The sequence below is a fragment of the Enhydra lutris genome, unplaced genomic scaffold (genome assembly GCF_002288905.1).
Source record: "Enhydra lutris kenyoni isolate GAN:26980312 unplaced genomic scaffold, ASM228890v2 scaffoldscaffold4, whole genome shotgun sequence".
NCBI classification, from domain to species: domain Eukaryota; kingdom Metazoa; phylum Chordata; class Mammalia; order Carnivora; family Mustelidae; genus Enhydra; species Enhydra lutris.
In genome coordinates, this window is record NW_019154088.1 from 10,597,302 (window position 1) to 10,625,145 (window position 27,844).

General features: G+C 60.2%; 1 protein-coding gene across 1 annotated transcript in view; it reads right to left on the reverse strand.

Annotated features, from left to right (window-relative positions):
- Nucleotides 1–54: 54 nt before the first annotated feature.
- The window catches only part of LOC111159676 (spectrin beta, non-erythrocytic 5), a 46,563-nt gene continuing 18,773 nt past the window's right edge, over nucleotides 55–27,844 (reverse strand). Inside the window, 49 exon segments of the mRNA XM_022522242.1 lie at nucleotides 55–122; nucleotides 746–897; nucleotides 1,115–1,208; nucleotides 2,328–2,413; nucleotides 2,559–2,650; nucleotides 2,741–2,827; nucleotides 3,293–3,364; nucleotides 3,629–3,769; nucleotides 4,140–4,244; nucleotides 4,418–4,594; nucleotides 4,817–5,006; nucleotides 5,171–5,388; nucleotides 5,635–5,790; nucleotides 6,695–6,889; nucleotides 7,170–7,374; nucleotides 7,497–7,693; nucleotides 8,148–8,357; nucleotides 8,570–8,756; nucleotides 8,926–9,182; nucleotides 9,282–9,419; nucleotides 9,999–10,145; nucleotides 10,278–10,368; nucleotides 12,085–12,257; nucleotides 12,889–12,966; nucleotides 13,221–13,409; nucleotides 13,598–13,760; nucleotides 14,010–14,131; nucleotides 14,333–14,446; nucleotides 15,244–15,358; nucleotides 15,443–15,558; nucleotides 16,885–16,980; nucleotides 17,184–17,375; nucleotides 17,498–17,647; nucleotides 18,168–18,335; nucleotides 18,745–18,849; nucleotides 19,069–19,218; nucleotides 19,392–19,601; nucleotides 20,841–21,020; nucleotides 21,259–21,369; nucleotides 21,476–21,590; nucleotides 22,739–22,884; nucleotides 23,129–23,264; nucleotides 23,663–23,820; nucleotides 24,879–24,995; nucleotides 25,223–25,423; nucleotides 25,647–25,824; nucleotides 26,221–26,435; nucleotides 26,879–27,034; nucleotides 27,546–27,716. Coding sequence (XP_022377950.1) covers nucleotides 55–122; nucleotides 746–897; nucleotides 1,115–1,208; nucleotides 2,328–2,413; nucleotides 2,559–2,650; nucleotides 2,741–2,827; nucleotides 3,293–3,364; nucleotides 3,629–3,769; nucleotides 4,140–4,244; nucleotides 4,418–4,594; nucleotides 4,817–5,006; nucleotides 5,171–5,388; nucleotides 5,635–5,790; nucleotides 6,695–6,889; nucleotides 7,170–7,374; nucleotides 7,497–7,693; nucleotides 8,148–8,357; nucleotides 8,570–8,756; nucleotides 8,926–9,182; nucleotides 9,282–9,419; nucleotides 9,999–10,145; nucleotides 10,278–10,368; nucleotides 12,085–12,257; nucleotides 12,889–12,966; nucleotides 13,221–13,409; nucleotides 13,598–13,760; nucleotides 14,010–14,131; nucleotides 14,333–14,446; nucleotides 15,244–15,358; nucleotides 15,443–15,558; nucleotides 16,885–16,980; nucleotides 17,184–17,375; nucleotides 17,498–17,647; nucleotides 18,168–18,335; nucleotides 18,745–18,849; nucleotides 19,069–19,218; nucleotides 19,392–19,601; nucleotides 20,841–21,020; nucleotides 21,259–21,369; nucleotides 21,476–21,590; nucleotides 22,739–22,884; nucleotides 23,129–23,264; nucleotides 23,663–23,820; nucleotides 24,879–24,995; nucleotides 25,223–25,423; nucleotides 25,647–25,824; nucleotides 26,221–26,435; nucleotides 26,879–27,034; nucleotides 27,546–27,716 — 7,290 coding nt within the window.

Consider the following 27,844-nt stretch of genomic DNA (forward strand, 5'->3'; position numbering starts at 1 on the left):
AGGAACTATCTGTTCCAGATCTTGGTCCTGGTAGCAGAGTCTCGGGCTGGTCTCCTAGAGATTGTCCTTGTTGGTAGCCCTGAGGTTTGTTGCCACCTCAGGGTTTAGTTCAGGGTCCTGACCTGTTGGGGGAACAGGAAGGCAGAGTGAACTTAGGGCTTGGCCTCCCTTAGAACATTCCACCTGCTGCTGGTGCTGGGGTTGTGGCTGACAGGCAGCTGCAGGACTGACCGTACGTAGTGTGCAGAGGGTAGAGGGGAGAGAACAGGTTCTTGTGACCCAACTCCCCCTGTTTGCTCTGGCCCACTGATGCTTGGGCCCTGCCTAGGGCATGTAGCTAGTGTCACAGTGGAAAAAAATGGGGGCCCTGGAAGCCTTAGACGCCACCATCCAGGGACAAAGCCTATTCATTCAGCAACATGTTCTCTGGATAGATTTGAAAGTGGAGCCTGTGTGCCAGAGACCACAGCCATGGCCGCCTTCTGAGGTGCTGGAAACGCTCCTCGGGTCTGACCTGGGGTGTCTGTCTCTGTGGGAGTCTGTGTGAGGGTGTGTGTGAGGGGTGACAGCCTGATTTCTGGCCTGCTCGAGGATAGTAAGGTTCCCCTTTCCTGTTGGAACAGGGAAGAGCCGGAGAGAGGGCAGAGTGCAGGCCAGATATGGCTAGCCGGCAACCCATCTTTTGTCTTGGACAGGAAGAGGAGGCCAAGAAGTGAGCCGGGGTGGACGCCCAGGGTATCCTTACCTTGGGCCTGGCCAGGGGAGGGAAGGGAGGGTGAGCCGGGGGCAGGTGCCTGGGCAGGGCCCTCAGCCTGCAGGAACTCCAAGGGTTGTGGCTGGCTGTGAGTGCTCACAGCCATCTCCCTCAGTGATGAAGTCCGGGGACAGGCGTGGAATCTGAGGAAAAGGACCCTCAGGGCCTGGATTCTGAGCAGAGGCTCATACCCAATTGGGAGGGTGGGTGCTAGGATTTTCTATTGCTGAGGGTTTCAAATACGGGGGTTACCCCATACCGTGGCAGATCTGAGTCTCCAGATCTTGGGCTTAAGAGGGATGCAGCTGTGCCAATCATGGGGCTCAGGACCGCCCCCCCCCACATCCACAGGTGCCCTACCTGAGTGGGGCGGCCAGGCCAGGCACGCCCTCAGCAGTGTGCTCAGCGGGGAAGCCCCCTGGTCTGGCTGGGTGCTCCAGGCTCAGGTTGTGGGCTGCAGAGCAAAGGGAGATCAGTGGTCAGTCCCGGCCCCTGTGCTAGGCCTTCTGTAGTCAGCAGACTCCCTGCATGTTTGTGTCCCCCCCCAACACACACAGAGTCCTACATGGAAATGCTAATGCTAAGGGGATGATATTGGGAGGTGATTAGGTGATAAGAGGGGAGCCCTTACAGAAACCCCAGAGAACAACCTAGCCCCTTCTACCAAGTGAGAGGGCTCCCCTCACGACCTGCAAGATGGCTCTTACCAGACCCCGAATCTGGTGGCACCTTGATGGTGGACTTCCCAGTCTCTAGAACTGTAAGAAATAAATGGTTCTGGTCTGTTACCTACCTAGTCTGTGAATTTTTTAAAAGCAGCTCAAATGGACTGACGTGCCTGCTACAGGAGGCCAGGCATGCGTCAAGCCTTGCCTATGCGGTGCCCCACGCGCCCTGCCTCCCAGAAGGCTGAATGCAGACGGGCTGAGAAAGGCTCAGTCTAGAGAAGACCCTGAAGACACTCAGGAGGCCTTTGGGATGCTGCAAGGGCAGGCTCAGCTCCCATGGGACCACAGAGTGTGAGGAAGGGAGCCAGGAAACCGGAGAGCCTGGGAGGAACAGGTGAGGGACTCCCACCCGGGGCTCACAGCAGCCTGAGGACAGGACCTGAACGCACGGTCTCTGGATGGAGCCCGTCTGACCACAGTGACGAGAGACGTCTGGGGCAGGGGTGTGTTCCAGGCATTCCTCCTGCTGGACCTGGGTTTGGCCACTGTCCAAAGGACACCCCAAGGGCAGGGCCTGCAGAGCTTTTTGAGGACTGGAAGGTTAGAGAAGGTCCCAGGGTCACAGAACAAAACCTAGGAGCAGGCAGGGGAGTCCGAGAGATTCCGAGGGGGGTGGGACAGGGCCAGGAGGCAGCCAGGGGGGCAAGCCCGGCCTGCCCTCTGTGATCTTTGGCAAGTAGTTTACCCCTTCTGGGCCTTCAGTTCTCTGGGAAGACATGAAGTCCCACTTACCTCTCCGGGTAGAGAGGTACTAGATGTGACACTTCTGAGGATGCCTGAAACAGCAGCCAGGGACCCAGGGACTCAGTACCCCAAGTCCCTCCCCAGGTTCCCCCAGTGCTTACCAGCTGTGCTGCTCAGGGCTGGAATCCCGCTCTCGGCCTGCCCTTCTGATGGCGCTGCCCAGGGCGTCTCCACCCTGCTGCTCAGCCTGCCACCCAGGGAGCCAGGGGTCAAAATTCTTGGCCACCCATAAGGGGACCCCTGCCTCCAGCCCCTGGGCTACTCTTCAGAGGCTGTGCCTGCTGGGTCAGTATGGCCCTGGGCTGTTGTCTCCTTCTCTACATGGCCCTCACCTTAAGGAGAAGGCGTGTTTCCTGTCATGCTGGTGCCCCGGCCTCTCACACTGGGCTCCTCTGAGGTCAAGGGTGGCCACCGGGGCCATATTCTGAGAAGACATGAGAGGGGTCACCACAGCCATGTCTGCTCTTCCCTGTGGGCCTGTCCTCTGTCTTCCATGTTTTCCACTGCCCAGTACCTCTGCTGCTGTCCTCTTGTCCCAGAAGAGGCTGAGGGAGCTGCCCCCTAGGGTCCCATGGCAGCCATCCCAGGGGCTCAAGCAGGGCTGTGGAGAGAAGGTGGGGAGGCTGTACCAGCTGGGCGTGGAGGGGAGGCTGGAGCCTGGCCTTGCGAAGACCTGTGCGTCACCAGAGGCTCCCAGGCCAAGTGCTGGACTGGCCCAAGGGAGCCTGGGAATGAGGTGCTGGGAAACCAGGAAGAGGAGGAGGAGGAGGGTCCCATCCTCCAGCCTAGGATGGGGCAGCTCTGGGGTAGCTTAAGAAGGAAACTGTCCTGGGACACCGGGCTGGCTCAGTCAATAGGGTGTGTGACTCTTGCTCTCGGGGCTGGGTTGTGAATTTGAACCCCACGCTGGGTGTAGAGATTACTTAAATAAAGAGAATGAAACTATCTTAAGAACGGGGGTGGGGGATTATCCACCATGTCAAGACTCCAGGCCCCAGTGGCCCTTCTGAGCCCAAGCTGTTCTGTGGAAGAGAGTTGCCTAGAGAAGGAATCTTCTCATACTTACCTGCCTCTCAGCAGACCGGAGCTGCTGCTGGAACTCCAAATATCCCTCCATGGTGGGGGCACCCTTAGCATCCTGAAAGGGCAAGATGGGGCCCAGGAAACACCCAGGAACAGAGGAGAGGCCCCCTCTGAGAGGTGGGCTAGCAATCTTCCCCTGATTACTTCATTCCTGAGGACTCTCGGCTCCTAGGTCCAGTGCCCCCCACCCCGGGGCTCAGTGCTGGCTGCAGGGTGTGGGCCTTACCCCCTTGGCCCCAGCCCCACTGGGCTCCTGCTGCCGGGCCTCAGGTTCCAGGGAGACCGTGGTGGCAGAGGGTATGGGTGGCCCAACGGAGACACCTGGCTGCAGGTCCCTTGTCTCTGCCAGCTGTACTCCTGGCCACCAGCTTCCAAAGGGCCTCTGCTTGGGGGATGTGAGCCTGTGGCCAGCACTCCTGGGCTCCAACCCTGTCACTTGCTGCAGCAGCTTCCGGTCCACCTTTGAGAGGGGAGTGAGGTGAGCCAGGTCAGGTCACCTCTCTTCCCCGAATCCCTTCCCCTAGAGAGAACCCCTGCCTCATCATGGTTCTTTCATCTGTTCCTGCTTTAGCTGGCTTAAGACACTTCCCCGTCATCCTAGTGCACAGTGGGGCTCCAGCCTTTCCCGGGTCGGAGGGTAACAGGGCCCTGCAGCTGGCCTGGCAAAGAATAAGCTTTTTCCGAGGGGTCAGCTGTGGGCTCAGTGCATGGGACATGGGGCATGGGGCATGGGGCACGGGGCGGCTCCATTCTCAGCTTGCTCCCCCCCCGCCCCCCGCCAGCCCTCAGGCCCCTAGCAGCTGGTGGACCCTCGCCCAGCCTCCTCTCACCCCTGCCTTCCTCTGCAGCTGGGCAAACTTCTCTTCCTGGGCTGCCAGCAACTTCTCTAAGTCCTGGTGTCTGCAGAGTAGCAGCTGCACGTCGGACACAGTGTGCTGGGGAGAAGCCAGCCAGGGTGAGGCCCAGCTCCAGGGGGTGCCAAGAGCCTCCCCTCGGGGTCCGTAATCCGGTTTAGCGGGTAGAGAGCTGAGGAACAGCAGGACCTGCCCTTGGCCACAGCTGCCAGTCGGTGCAGCTGGCTAATGGGGTGGGGGGGGGCTGGGCTCACCCCATAGTTGGGGTCCAGCAGTAGAACCTCCCGGGAGGCCAGCCAAGCCTCAGCCTGGTCTAGCTCCTGCCGTAGCTTCTGCAGGCCCCAGTTCTCCTCGCAGCGCTCCTGGCGCAGGGTGCAGGCCTTCGTGAGTGCCTGCAGCTGCCCTTCTAGCTCCCGCAGACACGCTGCCACCTGGTGGGAAGGGATGCTCTGGGTCAGACGCTCCAGCGGAAGCACTGAGGCAGGGGAGGCCTGGAGGGGCCAGCAGAGGGCTCCAGGGAAGGCCCAGACCCTCCCCTTGCCTTCTTGGCCTCTCTCTCTCTGCTCCTTGCCTGCCTTCTCCTAACGGTTGAGATTTCTGCTAGGGGTTCCAAGGCCTTGGGTAGTTGGGTTCCATCCCTTTTGTGCTCCTACCTCCAGAGACATGAAGTGGCCGCTGTCTATCAGCTGCCGCCCTTCCTGCTGTACATCGTGGGCGCGAAGGCAAGGCTCCTGGAGTTCCTGCCCCAGCTCTGCCTGCTGCACCAGGAGCCGCTCAGCCCCCACCATGTCCCCGGCCAGCTCCTCGGAAGAGACCAGAGCTTGCTTCTCCTGAGCCCATGCTCTGGGGGCAAGGAGATGAAGCTGCCGTCAGGCCTGGGAGAGCAGCCTCAAGAGGCGGGGCCTGAGGCGTGCCCGGGGAAGGGGAGACCAGCTCCCGGAAGAGCTGGGGTGACCCCCACCCAGCAGGGCAGAGCTGGGCCAGCACCGGGGCGGAATGTCACCTACAGCAGTTCCCGACAGCAACTGAGGAAGGCATGGCCCTGGGCAGCCTGCTCCAGCTGCCGACCCTGCTCCCGAGCCTTCACATCCAGGGTTGCCCAGGCCTCCTCCACCCTGGCCAGCTGCTTGCACAAGCCCTCCTGAGCCGCAGGGTAAAGCTGGCCCAGCCGGCAGGCCTCCATCTGCACCCGGGCCACCTCCTTCTCCACAGCTGCCAGGTCCCGCTGCCACCAGAATACCTGATCAGGCCTCCCCCCACGCAACCTGACGCATGCCCCTCATTCTGGGAGCACCCCGGCCTCTCTGCGCAGAGCGGGGTGGGGGGGTCCTCTTTCCCAGGATTTCCCAAGCCAGCTCCACTGTGTTCCGCATGCACCCTGGGTAAGCACTCCCGGGCCAGGAAGGCCTTCCCTTCTCCCTCTGGGGGGCCCCCCTCACCCGCAGGGAGACCTTGGGGCAGGTGCCCTCACCTCCAGGCCCCTGTGCTGTTGCTGCAAGGTCTGCACTGATGACGGGCTATGGTCACAGATGTCTCTCACCATCTGGGTGGCCTTCTCTTGCATCCATTCCTGGAGCTCAGCTGCTGCCTGCTCAAAGCCCCGGACCTCCCGGGCTATGGCCAGGCTCTGGGAGAGGGACGAGGGTCTGCTCTGGGTAAAGCTCATTCCTAGGGTCTTTCTCTCTAGAGATGTGGCCTTGTGGGCCGCCTCCCTTTAAATAATGAGGACCATGGGGCTCGGTGACTGGTTTGTCACCACCAGGTACAGAGAATGTCCCAGATGTGGCAGGTGCTCAATGAGTGTGTGATGTTACAGATGAGGGGATAGGGTCTCAGGGCGCACCGTGTGATGAGGGGATCTTTGGTTACAAATCATGAGAAAGGTGGAAATGGAGGCTCTGAAGCATGGGGGATGGGTCCCTAGGAAGGAGGGCTTTGGTTTCTGAGAGGACTGGCTAGGAGGGGAGGGTCAGCTCAGGAGGCTGCCTGGGCTGTCAGGGACTTGGGGAGCAGCCTGTGTTAAAGAAAACCAGCAGCTCCAGCTGAGAACACAGGTCAGGGAGCAACACGGAGCCCATCTGCACACGGCACAGCAGCTCGGAGAATGGGGGGATGCAGCAAAGGAAACCATTAAGTGCATGTGGGTGAGGACAGATCAATACTGTGGGTGGTTTCAGACCCCAGGCCTGTGTTTAGGGGAGGCTCCGAAGGGTTCGGAAGCTGGCCAGACCGGCTTTCTGTTTCTCCCTGGAGGAGTGAACTGTGCCATCAAGAGAGAAAATTGCTGGAGAGAGCTGGGGTGGGGGGAGGTGAAGGTGCAAGGATTTGGGAGTCCCCATCTGCCTAGTGCTGGGAATCAAAGGCAGCCCCCTCTTACCGCGTGCACACGTGCGCGCACACACACACACTCATGCCCATACTCCCACGCTCCTACGCGTACCCCCGGCTGGCCTACAGGCCCCCAACCCAGGCAGAAGGCATCGATGCTCCTGCTCCTTGGCTGCCCCTGGCCTGGCCTGGGAGGCACTTACCTGGATGCGGGCTTTTATTGCCCCGTCCAGCCTCTCCCAAGCGGCCTCAATGTGACTCCTCTGGGCTTGAATCTGGGGAGTGCACCTGGGTGCCATCCGTTCCAGGGAGTCTGCCAGCTCCCTCAGGGCCTGCACCTTGGCCTGCCCCAGGCTCTGAGCTTCCTTTCTGAAAGCATCAAACTTCTCTTCCAATATCTTCGGGGAGAGAGGGGCAAGGAGGTGACGTCTAGCAGCTCGCAAAGGGTTGGCATTGCCTGAAGTCGTTCCCCTCCCACGCCCCCGCCCCACCCTGACTGGACAAGGCAGGAGCAGACGTCCCTCGACTCTGGCTCTGGCACCACGGGGATCCGCCCAGAGCCCACCGCTTCTTCCCTTCGGCTCTCACCCCCGCCTCCCTCTTGCCCAAACGCATGCCTCCTTTGCCCTGGCTCGGCCTCTATCTACTTGGCCCCAGGCTCGCTCAGGAGAGACTCACCGTGACAGCCTCCAGGTCCTGCCCATGGTCTTGCGACTCAGCCGTGGCAGCCTTGCTGGCCAGCCAGGCCTCGAGAAGTAGGGCCTCCCGTTCCAGCTGGTGGAGCTGTAGCTGTTCCCGCAAGCCTTGCCGCCTGCCGTCCGCCCTCAGCAGCAGCCCTGAGTGGGCCTCCCTCACCGCCTGCATCCGGGCCAGTGCCCTGCCGCTGTGGCACAAAAGACAACCCGGCTGAAGTCTTTCCTCTCTAGGCCAGAGCAGTTTCACGTGCCTGCCTCGGAAGGGAGAGCCCTCCCTGCGCCTCCCTACGTGGGCCGGGCTCCCCCGCACCTTTCCGGGTTCTGCCTGCTCTCCAGAAGGGCTGCTGTCTGCTGCAGGCTCTCAATGCGCAGGCCGAATGCCTCTAGGTCTCTCCGGGTGGCCTCCAGCCACCGCAGAAAGGCACGCATGGCCTCGGCACTCTGGCCAACATCCTTGAGGTCCAGGACACAGCCCTGTTCTTTCAGCCAGGCTTCTGCCTCCTGGAGCTGGGGTTGCAGGGAGAGCAGTCTTCCCTGGGTCATGGCCTCTGGGTCTCCCAGCTTGGGGCATGCACAGCTTTGAGGTCTCGAGCTGTGGCTCACACTCTGGCTGCACGTGGGAATCCCCCAGAGCTTCCCTGCTCCCCGTGCCTGGCCCTCAACCCCGAAGATTCTGATCTGATCTGGATGGAACCTGAGTATCCGCATTTCGTAAAGCCTGCAGGTGGTTCTGATGGAAGGCAATGACTGAGAACCACCGGTTTAGAAGAGACAACAAAACAAAATCACACCCAATCCAGGGCCCTGGGCAACTTGCAGAAGGACGAGCTCTGGGGGTGGGGGTGGGGGTGGGGCACAGAAGAGCACTTAGCTGAGGGAAGAGGGGATGCACAGAGAGCCCAGAATGCCGCCTACACTCTGGGTTTCCTCAGGCCCAGCAGCGCCCGCCTCAGCCCCTCACCTCCATCAGGAACTGCTGGGCCTCCTGGGCCTGCTGCAGCTGCAGCCGCCTCCGCGTGGCCTCTGCCCGCAGGCCGCCCACGGCACTCTCCAGCTGCTGCACCCGGGCGGCAGCCTCCGTGGCGAAGGGCCCGGCCTGTGCCAGCTGGTGTCCCTCGGCCACCACGGCCTTGGTCAGAGTCTCGTGGCTACTCATCTCATTCTCCAGGTTCTGGGGAGTGGGAGGAAGACCCTCCTCAGGGGACCCAGAGTCGTGCTGGAACCCTTACAGGATCCCGCAGATCTGCCCCCAAAGCCTTCCCTTTCCTGGCCCACAAAGAACTTGGGGTGCCCCCAAAGCCCCCCAGAGGTGGAGAGCTCCCTGCACCACTGGCTGGCTGGGAATGGTGCCTGATCTGAGGTTCAGGGTGAGCGGACCCACACCTGGTGCTTCTCCTGCAGCTGTCGCACAGCACTCAGGCTCTGTCCACAGTCCTGGGTGGTGGCCAGGGGTAGCTTCTTCTGCACCCACGCCATCTCGTCATCGGCATCCCTGAAGAACTGCAGGAGGCGGCTCCGGGTCTCCAGGGCAGCTCTGCGCTCCCGCAGGGATTCCCTCAGGCACTCAAACCTGCAACGGTGGAGGGTGGGGATGGGACAGTCAGGGGTGGGGGCCAGAAGGTGACCCAGCGCTCACCCACTCAGTGCCCCTCATCGTGGGGGCAGGGGGTGGCTCGGAGGAGACAAGCTGGAGGACAGGGAGGGAGGGGGGCGAGCAGGAGGCACATGGGTCGATCTACCTCCGAAGCAGCTGCAGGGCCTGGTCTTTCACATCTTGGGCGAGGCAGAGGCCTTCCCCTGTAAGGACCTGGGCCTGGTCCCATAGCCACTGTGCCTGCCTGGCCTGCCCTTCCACAGTGGCCTCCAGCTCTCCCTGTGCCCCCAGGAGCTTTTCTAGCCCAGGCTGGTCCTGGTCCCTGACAGGGGCTCTCAGCTCAACCTCCACAAGCTCCAGCCAGCTCTCTAGTTCCTCCACTCTCCGCCGGAGATGCAGGGCCTAGGGCAGAATGTGAGGTGGGCACAAGGGGGAGAGGCCTACCATCACCCCACCCCACCCCCTGTGCCTCTGGCCTGTCCCCTGGCACACAGAGCCCACCTCACAAACCACCTGCAGCATGGCTGCCTTCCTCCGGCTGTTGGCCTGCAGCTCGTCCCAGAGCTCCCCCAGCTCCCGCAGACGCTCCCGGATGGTCTCTGAGGCTGGGTGGCCCTCCTGCAGCAGCCTCTGTCCCTCCTACAGCCACACAGGGAACACCACTAGGACTTAGGATGGCTGGTGCCCATGAACCTGCGCGGGCTCCACCCCCCAGCCTGTGGGCTCACTGTGTGACCTGGGAGAATTCTTGAACCTCTCTGAGCTCATTTTTCTTATCCATAGAATGGAGAGAACAACAGTTATTTTGTTTAAACGAGATCAAACATCAAACATTTTTAGCAGGACACCTCATGCTAGAGGGAGCCAGCCTGGGGTCAGGTCCTGCCCTCTGTAGGTGGGAGAGGGTAAATTTCAAAGATGCTACACTTTGGCTCCTTTACCCACAGGCCTGCTCACTGCGGCCTTTCTCTGTCCCCTCATGTCCATCCAAGATGGCTTTAAAAACTATCCCATCAATACGTGATTGAAAAGGCACTATTTTTGGAGAAGGTGCCTCAGAAAAGCTACTGTTTGTCTCTCCCCTTGGGTGCTGGGCATGGTGCCTGTGTACAGAAAGGACTAGATAAGTGTCAGTCATCTGTGACTCTGGATCAGAGCCCTTGCCAGGGCTCTGTTGGGTCTCCCCACACTCTCTGGCCTGCAGGACTGTCCCCTCACCTTTTGCAGCCTTTGTCGTTGGTGGACACTTGCGTCTAGCTCAGCCTGGAGACTCCGTTGCTTCCACAGCTGGGCCTGCAGCAGAGCAGGGTCCCTCCAGCCCTCTTCCAGGGCCACCGAGTGCTTCTCCCTCAGCCACGTGGCCACCTGCACATACGCAGAGGACCAGGCCCAGCTGCCTCGGGCTCTCCCCCTTCCCCCGAACCTCTGGGCTGCCCTGAGGAAGGCTGGCCTCTCCTTCCCCACCACAACCACTACCACCCCCCAAACCAGGGGAACCTCGAAGGAATCCTGCAGGAAAGTCTGCAGCTGCTGGAGCTCCTCCAGCTGGCGGCGACGGGTCCTGGCTCGCTCTACCAGTGCCTCTTTCCTGCCAGAAGGAGGGTCTCATGGGCCCTCAGGTCCCCTCACCAGACCTGGAGCTGCTCCAGGGGCGTGCACGTGCCTCCCCATGGCCACAGCCCTTCTTCTGGACCAGTACGCCCGGAGCCCGGGGCTCCCTCTGAAAGGAGAGAACTTCTACTCCCCCTCTTCACTAGTGCCTATCAGGGGCTGACTTGTGTCCCCCCACATTTTTAAGTTGAAGTCCTCATTCCCAGTACCCCACAGTGGGACTGAATCAGAGGATAGGGTTTTAAAGAAGTTAAAATGAGCTGCTCAGAGCGCCCCCAACCTGCCACGTCAGGTGTCACGCACACGCAGGGATGACCATGTGAGGAGAGGGGAGGATGGCAGTCTGTAAGCCGAGGAGAGGGGCCTGAGGACAAACCCACCCTGTCAGCGTCTGGATTGAGGGCTTCCAGCCTCCAGCACTGTGAGAAAACACGTTTCTGGCATTGAAGCCACCAGTCTGTGGGATTTTGTCATGGCCACACTAGCCAACTAGTATAGCGTCCAAACCATTAGTTTCGATCATGCACTACCCTTAGGAAGGACTCTGAGAGGGTACCCACCCAAATGTGTGTGTGTGTGTGTGTGTGTGTGTGTGTGTGTGTGTGTGTGTCTGCTGACTTATATATGTGTGTACCTCTCTGTACCAGTGTATCAAATACATTGCTGTACGCACAAAAAGAGAGATTAGACCCGTGATCTAAAAAATAAATAGGAACAAAACCCTAACACTGCCCACATCCCTGTCATCTCCACACCAGCGTTGAGTGGAAACTTCTCTCCCCCTGCTGGGGCTGCCAAAGGGTGTGGGGGTGGAGGTGCAGCGAGGCTTGGTGGAATGGGAACTGCCGCCTCCCCAGAGGATGCCAGATGCCCAAAGGGGAGGGGTCATGGTGGTACTGTCCCAGGGGAAAGTCAGACCACCAGAAACCATCTAAGGTGATCAGGGGTCACGAGGGGAGGGTGCTGACAGAGACCAGCAAACTAGCGTTTGTCATCTGTCCATCAAAGTCCTCCTGGTATCCAGGTGGGGGTCCCATGAGCAAGGAGCAGGAGCGAAGGGCCCAGCCCTCCCCCTGTCAGAGGGCCCGCATGAGAGCTGACAAGCACTGTGGACCCCAGTGGGCTCTCTGGAAAAGGCAGAGACCCCTGCCAGTCTGAGAGCCGGGTTTTGGCCACATCTGCCTGGCTCTAAAAGTCTGAGAAGCTGGATGACTTAGCTGAACTGGATGGGATTTTAGGAGGAAAAAAGGAAGAGCCCGGTGTCTCATGAGCTGTGCTGGGTTCATCTAAATGGGCGTGAGAAATGTGCCGACCTGCCCGGGTGGCAGGCGCCATGCTAAGACATCAAGGGTACCTTCTCGATCCTCCCAACTACCTGAAGAGGCAGGCGCTGTTACCCCATCCTGAGACTCTGTGAGGCAAGTGCCCCAAATCCCACCACAAGGGGGCAGCACAGGAACTCAGGACACTCTGGCTCATGGACACTTAACTACTGGGCTGTGGCCCGGCCGTTCCACTGGGTCGCCCCTCCTTCAGTTTCCTGGGACACGTTTCTTGGTAAAACTCCCTTTCATCCCCCCCTGGGGGGCCACATGCTGGGCGGGCAGGGGTGCTTGGCATCGACCTCAGCCCCCGGAAAACGCTGGGAAGTTTGCCGCACCCCCCCCCACCCACAGCCCAGAACCAGATGTACCTCAGGAGCATGGCCTGGCACCGACCCAGGGCACCCTGGGCCTCGGGGTACCCAGCCTGGTGCAGCCTGCGGGCGGTGGCCTCCAGCGCGCTCATCTTTTCAGCCTGAGCCTCCAGGCCCCGCTCCAGCACCTCGTGCTTCCTCAGGAGGGTCTCCGCAGCGGCCCAAGAGTCCTGGCAGGAGCAGGGAAGCCACTACCATCCGTGGGGCTGCCCCTCCCGTCCCAAGCTCTCTGCTGGCCATGCCACCCACACTCACCCACATGATGAGCTCTGTGCCCAAACCCATCCCTCTGAGGTCTCAGGGCCGCGTTTGGCTTTAGGACAGTGATTCTTAGCCAGGGAAGGTACTGGGGATGGGGCCAGGGTCAGAATTTTCAGGGCACATGGAGCTTTTTCACCCAACAGGAACACCCTCTCCTCTGCACTCTGGTAAGACTGTGTCAGCAAGGAACCAGCTGGCCCCTGATTTTTCCGAGATCCCCCCTGAGTCAGGCTCGTCAGCCACAGGGGTTGGGGTGGTGGCTGGAAGAGCAAACCTTGGGGGAGGGACATGAGGAGGGCAGAGGTGAGAAGTCGTGGGAAGGAGGCAAGAACAGGTCAAAGGATGCACGCTCACCCTCTCAGCTCCTGGGACATTCCCTGTGGGGCTGAGCACCAGGTGCAGGAGAACCACAAACATGGAGGGGTGAAGGCTTCAGGGCTGCAGATGGTAGAGGATGGGGAGCCCTCCCCCGCCCCCGGGGCCTGGGGAGCTCAGGCAGCACTTTGCCGCTGCTTTGGTAAAACCTGGGTCGGCACCCACCCCGAGACCCTTGCTAGTGGGGCAGGCCTCCTGGCTGCAGAGCCAACTTTCCATCTGCTCCACGGAACTCAGAACCAGCTGTCAAGAAAGGAAAAGGCAAAAGGAAGTGAGCAGAGGCTCCCCTCGGTGCAGGTAGAGTGAGCCTGTGGGTGCCCTGAGGAGAAACCAGGGACCAAGACCTTGGCTCGAAAGAACACGTGCACAGCCGGCAAGACTTGCTGTGGGCCAGCTGGGCGCCGGGCACCGGGCAAAGCTGCGGAACAGTGGCCTTGGGGTTTGGCTTTGACCAGGGGCCGGTGGGGTTAAGGGAGGGTAGGATGGAGGCTGCCTACCTGAAGCTCCAGGGCCCGCTGCAGCTGGAGCTGGTGGTCCTGCCAGGCCGTTTCCAGGCTGTTCAGCTCCTGGTCTAAGCCAGCCAGGGCCTGGAGGAGGTCGGGGGGAGCTGGGTGACCTGCTGCAAGCAGTCGTTGCCCAGTGCTTCGGGCCAGGCCGATGCGATTTGTCCTCAAGTCCAGCTCGACCTGTCATAAGATGGGCCTCAGACCCCCGAGGCCAGGGTTCCCTCCATGCAAGGGAGGAGGCATGAGGTAGAACACAGTGGAGTGGGTAGGAGGAAGAGGACAGAGGCCTGGGCAGGTGAGGGAGGAAGGGCTCAGAGAAAGTTGGGACAGGGCAGAGGCAAAATGAGGTCCCAGGGTCTGGCCCGCACCTTGAGCTCCTGGTGCTCCTCCAGCCTGCGTCGGGCCTCCGCAGGGCTGCTCGGGGTGCTTCGGGCCTCCATCTCCGCCCGCAGCCCCTGGGCCCAGACCGACAAGTGCCGCAGATCATCCTGCAGACTCTGAGCTTCATATAAGGCCTCCAGGGACTCCCTCCTGCCCGCAGGGTTCATCAGCTAGCCCTGGAGCCTCCACGCCCCTCCTTCCCTCACACCCACACCAATGCTCTCCGAATCCCCTTGGCCAGACAAGCGCCCAGGGCTGGGGATTAATAGGGGGACAATACCAATGGTTATTCGAAGGGTGGAAAAATGTTCTCAGGGGAGACCAGGGTTAAGGGGAAGGGGAGAGACAGAGAGGCTCCCAGGACTCAGTCTGTGAGGAAAAAGGCCCAGGGGTCCTTACCGCTTCTGGGCCCCCCTCCAGAGCTGCCACCAACTGTCCGTCACCTCCCGCTGCTTGCTGCTGAGGCGGTGGGCTGTCCCAGGACTTCTCTGGCAGACGCGGCCCACCGCCCGCTCTAGGGACTGTGGGGAAAGTTGGGCTCAGGAGCTGGGGCAGGAATGTAGGTGGTAGTCAGGGGAGCCCCAGCTGAGGGAGGCCCCTGGCCTCTGGGGGGCATACTGCTCAATGGAGTATGCTGGCTCCCCTGGTCTGGAAGGCCTCCTGCCCTCTGTGGCCTGCCCAGCATCCCACAGACGAGGCCACCTCCACACCCAGCTGTGTACCTCCACCTGGGCCTGGAGGAGGCCTATTTCCTGCTCCAACTCCTTATGTTTCCGGATCAGCCTCTGCAAGCTCTCTCGATCTTTCCCATAGCCCAGGGCCTGGACCAGGGCGGCCTGGGAAGGAATGTAGCCTTACTGGTTTTGCCTTTTCTGCAGCTCCCCGCTCACTGCCGAGGGGTCACCAGCCATGGGGTTTCTGTGTGAGAACCAAGTACCCGACCTGATTCCCTTCCCCGTGCCCTCTGCTGACCAAGGCCCCTTCCTTCTGTGAAGAACAATTCCCAGGAGAGACCAGGGGATGGAGTTTCTTCTGACCCAGTCATCTCTGTGTGTTGCCTCCACATACCATGTCTCAATGGTCTCTCATTCCTTTGGGGGGAACAGAGTGTGGACAGAGAGCCAGGCCTGGCTGGCTGGGGGCAGGGAGCAGAGGAGTAAGAAGAGTGAGGCAAGAGCCCCTTCACGCTCAGAACAGGGCACCATCTGTGTCGCATGGGACTTCTTGGGTGGGGGGGGGCAGACAACTTCTTCACATGCCCCCCACCCCCCTGCCAGCATTTAGCCCATGTTTCTCAGTGGTTGCTGACATGCTCTGGGGCCAAGCACCTGTGTGCTCTGGCCATGCTTAGGGACCAGAGACAGAAGAGTATGTGGGGGAGCTGTGCTCTGGCCTCTTGACCCACAGTGTTTCTAGAAGCCAGGTGGGCCAGCCTCCAAGCCTGTAATGGGGGCTTCTCGGGCCCAGAGTCAATAGCAAGAGAGCCCCTGGCAGACCCCTCTCCCTAGCCCTGAAGGACCCCTAGCAGCATCTACCTCCACTACCCAAGCTGAAGAGAAGGGGGGGGCAAGACGCAAGGGAAACTCTGGGTGAGCGCCTTGCTCCCCAGCTGCCACAGTCTTTTGCTACTTACCTTCTCCCCAATCTGCTCAGTGACGCCATCCAGCTCTTGGGACAATGTATGTATCTCCAGGGCCCCCTCAAGCTGCTGCTGGTACCAGAGTAGGTTGCCACGGAAACTCTTCCATCTGGGAAGGAAGGCGTAAGGCTGAGTCAGAGATGGCCCTCCAGCCCCCTCCCCTAGACCCACAGCGTTCCTGTCGGGGACTGGCCTGCTGTTCAGCTGCTGTCGCCGCTTGTGGATGGTCTTGACTTGCTCAGGGTTCAGGTTCTCGAGCTTCAGGGACAAGTCACTGATGCTCCTGATGTGGATGCCATCCATGGTGTCCTGCGGGGGTGAAGGGTGAGGGCACCCGGACAGTCACAGCCCGTGGAGGGTCTGCCTCAGCCCAAGAGAGGATGAGGAGCAGCGTGTTAAATTGCTCAGGAAAGCAAGTGATAAGAAAGCACGGAGAAGAGTTGAGAATAAGAATGGACAAGCAGAGCAAAGCAAGTGGTGGAATGAAATGGTAAGCTGCGATCTCCTGGTGCAGGAGCGTCCGCACCCCTATGCGTCCTGGGCGGGGGCTGTTAGTGAGAGGGGCTTACGGGTCCACTGGACGGGGTCCCCAGCCACAGGAGGGAGTGCAGGGATCCTGCCCCCAGTAACAACAGCTCGTATTCAGAGAGCTGGTTAAAATTCCCCAAGTGCTTCTGAGGAAGGGTCTTGGCCGAGCTGGGCAGGGGAGGGGCTCGCTCTCCTTCTGCATATACCAGAGCAGAGCCAGAGGCTACCACGGCTAGTGTGTGCCAGGCCCAGGATCTGAGCCCTGCTCTTTGAGTCTCTCTGGTGCTCCCTCTACCACAGCACCCGGCAGGGAGGCTGTGAATTCCACCAGCACCAAAGGGGAGCTCCGGGCGAGAACCTTGGTCTTCTAGAAATCGCACGTGCTGACACTGGATGGAGGAGGGGAACGTGTTTGGTCTCTAACACCTGACTGTGACTACATTTGTCCCATTTCTTTCATCTAGAGCACATGAGAGAGATTTTGGGGGTGCGTGTGGGGGTGTGGTGAGAAGAAGCTGAGAAGCTGAATGAAGGTTCTGGGCAGCTGGAGTTTACGGTTGGATTGTCCACTCCGTCCAGGCACTTGTGTATCTTTTTTTTTTTTTTAAATTTTGAAATAATTATAGATGCACAGGAAATTGCAAAATTGCAGCAACAACAATAACAATAAAAATAGTATAGAGAAGCCGCACAATCCCTTCCCCCAGCTTCCCCTGAGGGTAAAACCTTATATGACTGGGGCACAGAATGGACATGCTAACCGCGGACTCGACCACGGGTTTGATTCGGAGTATATCAGTTTCTGCACATGTGCACCTGTGTGTGTGTGGTGGGGAGGACAGTTCCCGGCAGTTTCAGCACAAGTACCAATTCGTGCAGCCACCACCACTCGTCCTGGCTCTCTTACCTAAGAGGCCAGCATTATCCCCATTTTAAAGACGGAGGAACTATGGCTTGGCTCTATGAGGGGGCTGCCCAAGCACATGCAAGTAGTGAGCCCGGGGCAGTGGCTGGAGCCCTCCCCCGACCCATGCTGTCTCACTATTCTGAGCAGTTCTGTCCCCCATGGGGACAGGTTGACTGCGTCTCCCCCACAGGACCCTGTACCTCGGCCCAGACTCCTGGGAGCTCCCGGAGACGCTTGCGGAGCTGCAGACAGTGCTCAAGGTCCTGGCCCAGCTCGCCCAGGTTCACCATCGCCTCCTGCAGAGGCCAAGGGGTGAGGGTCTGGGACGGCACTCTGAGCCCCAGCACCAGGGCAGCCAGCTCCCGGAGCAGTGTTGGGGCAACTGTCTGCTGGGGCTCCCGCCTGTCAGGAAGCTGGGGAGTAGCAGGCCTGTCTTTGTCCCCATCTCTCAGCCCCACAGCCTCACCCCCAGCTCTGTCCCTGCCCGGCTGGGTCTCACCATCTCCTGGATCCAGGCATCTGTAAGGTCAGCTCTCCGCAGGAACTCCAGAAACTTCCACCTGTCCTCCAGGTCCTGGCCCCGGAGAGCCACTGCCTGCCTCAGCTTCCGCCAGTGTTCCTGCAGCTCCTGCAGCCTCTGGGAGACCTCTCCTGCCCGAGGGGGGCTCTGTGCCAGGAGAGACTCGCCATCCTGGGAGACAGAACACCCGGAGATCTTGCCCGCCTGTCACCCCTCCCCCTGCCTGAAACCCTCCTCTTTGGCCACCCAAGAGCCCACACTTTGAAGTAGGACTGGGGCCGAGGGCCTGCTACCTTCGCGACAGAGGTTATGACCTCCTCGTGGGCCTGGATCTCAGCCTCGAAGGCCTGGTGTTTTCGCAGAAGCCTCAGTTTATCTTTCAGGTCCCCAGGAGGGATTGGCTCTCTCAGCTGCTGGACTCGCTCCTCAATCCAGTCCTGGGCCTGGTGGGGGTTGGGGACATGAATCCCATTATGCCGGTGCTGCTTCAGTCCCCAGGGATGTCCCACGCCCTCACTCTTAGCTGTGCCCAGGGAGTGGACTGCTGCCCCCCAGGGCTGGGTGAAGCCAAGCTGGATAGATGCCATCCAGTGCTTCTAGCCCAGGAGGACATGCTCCAGGCCCAGCCCTGCCTCCAGCCACAGGGTAGGGCTGGGCAGGGCCTCTGGAGGGGAGGTTGGCCTGTTCCCAGGATACTTGGCTCCCTCCCTCTGCCTCCCTTGTTCTCTCTGACCTAGCCCTCACGGGCTCAGGAAGTAGCAGGATCTCTGTTCACAATGTCTTTGAATCAAATGTTCTGGGTCCCAGCAAGGCCCCTGGGAAATCCACTGAACCTTCCAGACTTCAGTGTCCTCATCACAGGGGTGTGGTGAGGCCTGAAGGAGCGTGGGAAGGTGAAGGTCATTGGTACCCTGTAAAATGTGGCCCAAGCAGAAGGCACGGGGTTGGGGGTGGCCCTCTGACCTGGGTCACAGCCCTGGTGAAGCCAGTCATCAGGAGACAGGTGTGCAAGGCTTGTCCCCGGCTCTCTGCCAGGTCCTTCACTTGAGCCCGATGCTCTAACACTGTGTGGAGCCGATCCTGCACGATGGGGCCCCCAAGTGTCTTCGCTTGCTCACACAGGGCTGCCTCCTGGTGGGGGGAGGGTCAGGGTCACAGTCTCCTGTTCTCCCATGACGGGAGGCTGGCTCACAGGAAAGACCTTCCCTCAGCCCAGCATGGCCCTTCCCTCAGCTGGTCCTCCTAGCAAGTCAGATCCAAACCCACAGCTCCCATGTGACGATGTCATGGGGAGCCAAGTGGCTCTGGTGTCCCTGAAGTGTGGCCCTCCTCTTGAGCCACATACCCACTTCTGCTCAGTCAGCCCCAGCCAGGCACCCCTAGACCCACAGGCTGTCCCTGTAGCCCGATTTTACCTGTGGGTGCACACCAAGCACTCCATGTCCCCCATTCAGAACTCTCCAAAGTCCCCAGACTCCACCCTCTTCCCTCACCCATCCCCCAATTTCTGACCATGCCCAGTTCTCTCTGAGCCTCTTACCTTCTCATCTTGGGCCGTCAGAACATTCTGGAAAGTCTTGTGTTTGCGGATCAACTGCTCTACCTCTTCCACTGAGCTCCCCAGTGCACCGGTTTTCAGGGAGATCTGGATCAGCCAATGGAGAAGTCAAATAGGCCATCAGAAACAGCTGGGCCCCCGGAACCCCATTTGCAGCCATGTGCACTGAGGCTGTGCCCAGTCTTTGGGCCTCCCATCAAGGAAAAAAGCTGAGTCCCAGGAGGCAAGGAAGCAAGTAGGGGGTAGAGGAGAAAGGGAGAAGGGGGCGCATGGGGATGTGTGTGGTGGGGCAGGGGGAGGACCTGCCTCCTGGACTGTGAGGATCTGGTCCAGGTGACCACACTTTCTGAGGAAGAGTTGCTCCCGCTGCATGGCCTGCAGCTTCTCTTCCTTCTGCTCCCAGGCCTGGAACACCTGCTCTCGTTCATCCCGAAGGGCTCGCAGCCCTTCCTGGACCTGGGGACAGACACATGGGAAGCCTGGGGAGAGCCGCCTGGACAAGCTGGCAGCTGATCTTGAGGGAAGCCCCTGACGAGAGGCCAGCGTGGCACGGCGGGGCAGGGTGTGAGGTGATGAGGCTCAGACGAGGTCAGGGCAGGTTGTGGGGGGCACCGGAGAAAGGGGCCCACCTCCTTGATGGGTGTCCCTACTACAGCCTGAAGCGCCTGCTGGCCCAGCTTTGAGGCCCTCTGGTGCAGCTCCTCCCGGGCCTCCAGCTCTGCCCGGAGCTGCTGGTGGCTGCTGAGTAGTGTGGGAAGGCCACGGCTGGGCTCCTGGGAGCCCTCTTGTCCCTGCAGCTCCCTCCACACAGCGGCCGCCCAGGAGGTGTAGTCCTGCACCTGCAGCCCCAGGAGACCCAGGGAGAGAGCTGGGTGAGAGCTGGGCTGGGCCGGGCTGGGCTGGGCTGGGCGGCAGAGAGCCGGGCTCTGAAGCCCAACTCCAGCCCGCCCGTGTCCACTCGCACAGCAGAGTAACCATTCCAGGGCAGAGCTTCCGCTGAGGCTCAGGGGCATTTTGTCACCAGGTTCCTCTGCTGTCATCCAACCTAATCTTTCCGAGTTCATGAAGTGTGCCTGTTTGCCAGCCTCCTCGTCCCCCTCAGCGAGGCTCCTCACCCTTTGCTTCTGGTGCTCCTCCTGCTTAGAAGCTCCTTCTCCTCCCCCTTCCGTCTCTCCCAGCTCACCTGCTCTGCAGGCTCCAGGGCCTCATTTGCCTCACAAAGGCTTCCCTGACACTGTGACGCCTCACTGCTCACCTTGTCCTTGGAGATTTCTGCTTTAACACTTGCACACTGTCTTCAGATCGGGGTACACAGCATGAGAGCTGAAGGGGCCTTGGATCCTTGTCCAAACACCTCATTGCCGAGGTGAAGAACGGTCAACGGCACAGTGTGTATGAGGGAGGACTCACAGAGGCCTTGCTCAAGCTTGCGCTGCTGGACAGTAGCAGAGGCAGATCCCCAGATCAATTCTTCTTGCAGGGTCAGAGTTTGGGCCTCCTGATTTACCAGGCACTGGCTCTGGGGACTTCTGAGACAGCCTGTGGCCAAGGCCCCCTGTCCCAATCTGATTTCTGGAGTATGAGGCTTGTCCCCTCATCTAGAGAGGCTCCCTGAGGACAACCAAGTCCATCTTACCTAGCTTCTTCATCACCCTTCTCTCTCCATCCATGGACCCCGGTAGACAGTGAGACACAGATGTTCACAGATGCTAGCTTATCCCGAGGTCACTGTCTAGAACATGTGACTCTCCAGTTATGGGCTGCTTTTCCTCCCCAGGCCTGGCTGGGACCCCTGTCTCCTGACTGCTCTGTTACTCACCTGGGTGGTGTTGACTCAAACCTAAGGAGTCCTTGCTGTGTCCCACGCACTCAGTGCCCTGACAGACAGACGGACCTGCGACAGACCTCCAGACCTGTGTTCCTCTAACTTGACAGACCTCCAGTACCCGTGTTCCTCTAACTCGTGTCCACACTGGGTTTCCCTCCAGAGTTGGAGGGCCTCAATAGCACACACAAGTGCATGGCAACATACACACACACATACACACGCATGCAGCCCAAGAGGACAGAGCCCTCACCACTCTATGGAAACGGGCCAGGAGGCATGCCTGCTCCAGCCGCGTCCTGCGCTGCTCCACGTGTAGCTTCAGGGCTTCCCAGGCCTGCCTCAGAGCCTCCTGCCTCTGCCACACGGCCTGGGCCTGGGGTCCCGGCCCCAGCTTCTGAACTGCACTTGCAGCCTCTAGCAGTTCCTGCAGCTGGGGACAGGGAGAGGAGATGGGGTGGGGGGGAAGGGTCACATCCTCCTGGAGGCTGAAGGGCCTGCCCATCCCACAGAACCCTCCTCCAGCCAGGACCTGCCATGCCCAGTAGGCCCAGTGCGAGGCCCTGGGAGAGCGTGGGAAACCCAGAGGAAGAGATAGACAGGCTCAAGGGGGGCCTGTGGAGGCACGGGGGGGTGGGCACGGGGCGAGAGAGGTGGCCAGACTGGCTCACCTGCTGCCCAGCGCCCCTGAGCTCATGCTCCAGCTCTTCGTGTCTCCTCAGCTGAGCCTCCAGTCCACGCAGGTCTGGGGCCACCTCACTGAGGAGGTTTGTGGATTTCTCCTGAGGAGAGGAGATGGCCAAGGCTGTCAGGAATAGAGGGTGGGACACCGAACCGGGGGTGTGTCCCCTTCTAGAAAGAATCCCCTTCCTCCCCTTGGGCTCATACCTGGACCTGCGTGAGGGCTTCCAACAGATCTCTGTGTACTCTGAGGGTGACCTCGGCATCTTGCAGCTGGTGGCCTCGGGCCTGGGTCAGCTCCCACAGCTCCGACCAGGCAGCCCTGTCCCCAGGTGTGTGGAAGACCAACAGGATGTCAGCCATTGGCCCAGCATCTCATTCCACACTTGGCTAGTCCTATCAGCCCTTGTCCTTTCCAGGCTGCATCCAGGACTGGCCCAGAACTCCCCTTTGGAACCCCCTTTCCTGCCTCAGGGCCTGCCTGGAGCCTTTCCAGCTTTACCACGAATTCAGTCCTTCACCGCTGTCATGCTCAGCCCTTGATTTCTTTTTTCTTTTTTTTTTTTTTTTTTACTATCAGACAAAACCATTTTTTTAATTATTTTTTTAAATTTAATTATTTTTTTTAATTTTTTAATTTTTTATAAACATATATTTTTATCCCCAGGGGTACAGGTCTGTGAATCGCCAGGTTTACACACTTCACAGCACTCACCATAGCACATACCCTCCCCAATGTCCATAACCCCACCCCCCTCTCCGAATCCCCCTCCCCTCAGCAACCCTCAGTTTGTTTTGTGAGATTAAGAGTCACTTATGGTTTGTCTCCCTCCCAATCCCATCTTGTTTCATTTATTCTTCTCCTACCCCCTTAACCCCCCATGTTGCATCTCCACTTCCTCATATCAGTCAGCCCTTGATTTCTAAGCTTTGTGCTCCTTCTTCCCTCTTGTGTATTCCAGTCGCAAATGTCAGTCAGCTTATAAACACTCAAGGGCAGGAGCTGCATCTTCTCTCCATTCCTCAGTGTGCTCAGCCAACTCTCACTGAGCTTCTAAGGCTTCCACCAGGCCAGGCTCCATGCCAGAGGTCATGGACAAGTCAGGCCTGGCCTCAGAGCCCGCAGGCTGGGATTGGGAGTGGGGGGACCCATGCCAACCAGGTGGCAGCTAGGCCGTCTTTGCAGAGCTCCTTCCCCAAGTCCTGGGAGCCAGGGGTTTGGAAAATTGTCCCTGGGGGTCCGGGCAGGCATCCCTGACCTGCATACCCAGACTTGCCTCCCTTCACAGTCTGTGGTCACCAGGAGCTGGCTCAGCCTCCCTGGGGCCAGCGCCCTCTCCAGAATCCTTGCAGGCAGACAGAGCCAGTGTGGCCCTCAGAGCGGCCTACCCTCTCTGAACACCCCAGGAGCTGCCTGCACAGCTCGCTCCCCCAAGCCAGCACCCCCGGCCTAGCCCACTGGGCACTCACTGCAGGTGCTGCTGCGTCTGCCGGGCATCAGGGGTGGCCCTGTGCCCGAGCTCCTGCAGGCTCTCTGCCAGCTGCTGGCAGGCCGCCACCCGCCGGGCACCCAGCTCCACTCGCCGCTGAAACCTTGTGAACTCAGTGCAGAGGTGCTGAGGACAAGAGGGCAGTGGGTGACAGAATGACGACCCAGGAAGGCAGCAAGCAGCCTGGGAAGCTGGGGCCTCCTGATTGGGCAACGAGGGGTGGGACAGCACCTGTGCCTACACCTCCTCAGAAGGCCTGTCCTCGGCCAGCACTCACAACTCCCACAGCCCCCTCCTCCACAGCCCTTCCGGCCGGCCCACTGCCCCCGGCCTTCTCCCTGAGGGTGTCTTCCTAGCCCTTTCTGCTCACCAGGATGTGCTCATGGTCTTCTCCGAGGCTCTCCCCAAGCCCGGCCACCTGCTTCTGGCTAGCCAGCCAGGTCCGCAGCTCCTCAGCCTCCCCCATGAACTCATGCAGCTTCAGAGTCCCCTCCAGCTCTCGGCCCCTGTGGGGACAGCCCGTGGTTCCCACAGGTTGGCTGCCCACTCCCCTGGGGAGAGAGGGCCCAGCGGAAGGGGGCAACCTGAAGGAGCTTATTTGTGATCTCTGTGCAAGCCTGTGGTTCTGGATTCAGGGAGAAGTAAAGCCAAGGAGGGCAGTGGAGGGCAGTGGGCTCATATGCAGGGAAGCAATGGGAGCTGGGAGCAGGGAGCTGGGGCTCTTGCCCAGTGGGCCTTGCTGTGGACTTGACGGAAGGAGGGGAGTAACCCCCAGCAAGGGCTCCTCTGACACATCTCTATGGGCTGGGGGGCCAGGGTTTCCTTCCAGCTCAGGGTCACGGCATGGGAACGGTCAACCATGGCTAGGCCCCGCCAGACCTAGAGCAGGTACAGCGCCCCTTACCGTGTGGCTGCCCGTTCCCGCAGTGCCCGCAGCTGCTCCCAGAGCCTCTCCCGTACCACGAGCAGGTGCTCCGGGGCCCCGGGGCCAGCGAGGATTTGCGCCCTCTGGTCAAGCTTCTCCATGGAGCTCCAGCAGAGAGCCAGTTCCTGCTGCAGGGCCTGCCAGCACACACGGACCCAGGCCCGGCGCAGACTGGATGGCTCCTTCACCCACACACGCATCTTCCCCACCCTTCCCTTCAGCCACTGATCCTCAGACTCAACCGTCTGCCCATCTACACACCCACTGATCCACCCGTCCATTCATCCCCACCCCATCCACCCAGCCATGCGTCCAACATCCACCCACCCAATGCTCGTGGAGTTCTTACTGTGTCCTCAGAGGACTCACTATTTAGTAAGAGAGGTTAGGTGCTGGGTAACTGCGGCCGGGGGAGGGAGGACGCAGGAGATACTGCACTAGACCCCAACAATACAGAAGACAGCGATGGCTGGGGTTAAGTGAGCTGCCCAGGATGTCTGGGACACCGAAGCCCCACAAGGGCACGGCGGAGCCGACTCTGGCCATGCGCTCAGCCACCCAAGTGAGCACCCATGCCCCGCACGAATGGCTGAGAGTCCTCCATCCCAGGACGTGGAAACACCGACCATGAGGGCTCTATGGAAACCACGTCCAGACAAGAGGATGCGTCAGTGCCAGCCGGAACCAGGGCTGCTGTGGGGTCCAGGGCTGTGAGGTCCTGAGAGTCTGAGCCCAGGAGGAGGGTGCGCTGGGCCTCCCTCCCTTTAACCGTGGCGGGGGAATGCTTGCCAGGGGAGGTAGGTTTCAAGAGGGCATTTGGTTAACTCAAAGGGTGACATTCAAAGTGTGGGAGGAAGAACCCCGAGGAAGACATGGGAGAAGGTGCTGGGGCAAGAGAGGAAGAAGGCAGAGAAATCCTGAGGCCACAGGGGTGTCAATGGGTCAGGAGACTAAAGAAGGGGGCAGAGTTCTTCAAAGGGCTGTCTCTGAAGGAGGGGAGCCCTGGGGATGGGCAGGGGGCCCTGCCAGACTTGGGGGTTGGCAGGAAAGGAGTTGGCTGTGTCTTCAGGAAGAAACAGCAGAGCTCTGTGCCCCTGGGAAGGAGAATGTGCCCTTGGCGAGCATGATAGACCTCTCCTCGTGGCTCATCGTCTCCCCAGGGCAGGCTGTGTGCAGGCTGCCCGGGACATGGTACCTGGTTCTTCTTGATGAGCCTGGAGGTGGCTGCTTCATCTCCACCACAGTCCTCACTGCTCACCAGTGGCTGCTTTTCCTTTACCCAGTCCTCCAGCTCCAATGCAGCCAGAAAACACTGCCAGGAATGAGGCCACCTCACCCTGATGATGTCAGCTGGGACCCTCCACCAACCCTTGGGGACATCGCACTAGGCTTTCCAGCAGCCCGTGCAAAGGATTCTGTGCCTGTTGGGGACTTGCCAGCTTCTGGGCCAGGGTTCTGCCAACTGACCTGCCCCTCTGAGAGGCCCAGCTCCTGCAGAGCTCCCTCACAGTGTGACCCCGGGGGCTCTCCATGTCCCACCTGTTGGAGAGCCACAGCCTGCTGCAGGCACTGGGCCTGCGCCTCCCACGTCCGCTCCAGCTCGGCCCAGCGGCCCTCCAGCTTCTGGCATTGCTCCAGGACGCGCGGGGCTTCGGGGTGCCCCGAGGCCGCGAGGCTCTGTCCAGAACCCAGCACGTGCTGTACCTGTCCCTGGTGGGCTCTCATCTCTGCCCCGAGCTCCTGCCACAGAATGGGATGGGGACTGTTGCCTCTGGGCTTCCCTTAGGCACCAGGCGCCTGCAACAGAGCTGTGCATGCTGCTCCAGGGGCCACTGGGGCAAAACTGGGCAGAGAATAACTGGGGGCAGAGACTTGGGAATAGGGACACCCTGTTAGTGACAGAAGGCTTCTAAGATCTCAGAGTGGGAGGTCAGGGATCCTGGGAGGAACAGGGGGCGACTACCTCGTGCTTGTGGCAAAGGCTCTGGGCACCATTTAAGCACTGGGCGGAGCCGACTCTGGCCATGCGCTCAGCCACCCAAGTGAGCTCCAGGTTGCTCAGTTGGTAGAACTCATGCAGCTCCACTGAGGCCTGCAGCTGTAAGCGATGGGCGGCCAGAGGTCCCTGCAGAGACTTGAACCTGGGTGAAGGCAGAAGAGATGGTAGACAGTGGGAAGAGTCGGTGGGTGGGGGGGGCCCTCAGGGCTTCCCACAGCCCAGTGAGGGACCCATGAGGAATGAAGCAGAGGACAGGGGAGAGCCTCCTCTGATGACAGTGAGGCAGCTGGAAAGGGCCGGGGGCCAAACACTTCACCCAGATAACCTGCTTGACTTCAGATTGTGGGGTACTGAGGATGCCTAGAATTGGGGTCTCTGGCCTTCCTATCCCGGGAATGACCCTCCTCATAAGGGAAGGAGATTTGGACAAGTAAGTCGTGTAGATGCCACTGCCGGCCTCACTGGTTAAACTGTCCTCACGTTCACGGGATGGGGGGTAGCACAGAGTGGGGTGAAGATGGAACAAGCAGGCGGGTACCTCTGTAGGTACTTCTGGGTCTCCTCCATAATGGTCTGAGAAGTGAGCCCCTGGTGGGCCTGGGAGACGAGGGCAGCCATCTTGCTGGCCAGTGCCTGGTTCTCGCTTTCCAGTTGGCAGTGCCGTTTCTGTAACTCCCGGCTGGAACCCAGGTCTTGCCCTGTTTGTGCGCTTTGCAGGCTCCTCTCCAGCTGCTTCATCTTCTCCTTGGCATCCTGGGGAGAGTGCAGGGTCCTGCATCAGGCTCTGTAGCATAGGTTTCCAAGTTCTTGGACTCTGAGACCATAATGCTTGCTGCTTACCAGATTCGCCGAGGACCTACTCGGGACCCCAGAGTCTCACCGTCCACCTCCCACCTGCCCCGCGCCCCAGAGCCTCATGAACACTCCCATCCCCTCATGCTTCTTCCTCCATAGGTATCCCAGCTGTGCCAACTCCACCCTGGGCACACAGGAGATAATTCTAAACTGTCAGAGCCAGGCCCCACTTGCCATCAGCCAGAGGCCTCTCAAGACGGCAGGACTCCCCAGGGCCCCTCCAGAATTAGAATACCCCAGACTTCTCCCTGCCCCTGCCTATCCTGCCTGTTCCCCTTCCCCATCCTGGCCCAGCAGAGCCTCAGTCTCCCTCCTGTGCCCTGGCCCTCTCTTCAGCAGACCTGCAGCAGCCCCGGAAGCTGTCTAGTCTGCTGGAGCCGGTCCCCCTGCCTGGCCAGGTTGTTCTTCAACTCTTCCCACTTGCTACTCAGGCCCTGAAGGCTGGCCTGCACAGCTTCCCCGGCACAGTGCCCGTCGCTCAGCAGCCGTCTCCCCGCCTGGAGTAGACACAAAGATGGAGGGAATTGTGTCGAGTTGCTTTACCACGAGGGGCCACAGCAGGCGGGACCCAGATGGCAGAGGTGGGGGGAAGGGTAGTCTGCTACAGGTTGCGTTCTCCAGGCTGCAAGGGCTCAAACATTTCCTGTAGCCCCCATCTGTAGGCAGCGGTGGGCGGGCTCTGGGCTGATGCCCCCGAGGTGAGCAGGGTGAGCCCGCAGCAGACGGGAAGGCTTTGTTCAGGTGGAAGTGGCAGGTGCTGGAGCTGCCCTGAGAGCTGGGGGTGGGGTGGGGATGATGGGAAGACATGAAGGGAACGTTCTGGGCTGGTTTGGGCACCAAGACAGAGGGGTATCTAGCAGAGTGGAGGAGGAATCTGGGGGATCCTAATTCCGAGATGACTGAGAACGAGTCTTCCTTCGGTGAGTTTGTTCCATGAAAACAGGCCATTCAGCTGGGCTGGGGATTTGAAGAGGCATGAGCCCTGCACTCCCTGTCTAGCACCCCCACCTGCTGCAGGCCCTCCATGTGCCCAGAGGAGGCCAGCAGCTCACGCTTGGCGGCTTCATGCCACGCGGCTTGCTGCAGGATGTCGCTGGGCTCTCGGGAAGGCTCCTCCGCTGCCCTCAGCCCCTTCTCCTCTATCCACAGCACCAGCCCCGCCACATCCTGCTGCCATTCCTGCCCAAGAACCAGGAGAAAATGGGTCTCATGAGCCAGGGGGAAGGGCTGATGCATGGACCTCTAGAGAGAGGGGTCTCACGGACCCCCTGGGAAAGAGCAGGACACAGTGTGCAAGGTGGGGCTTG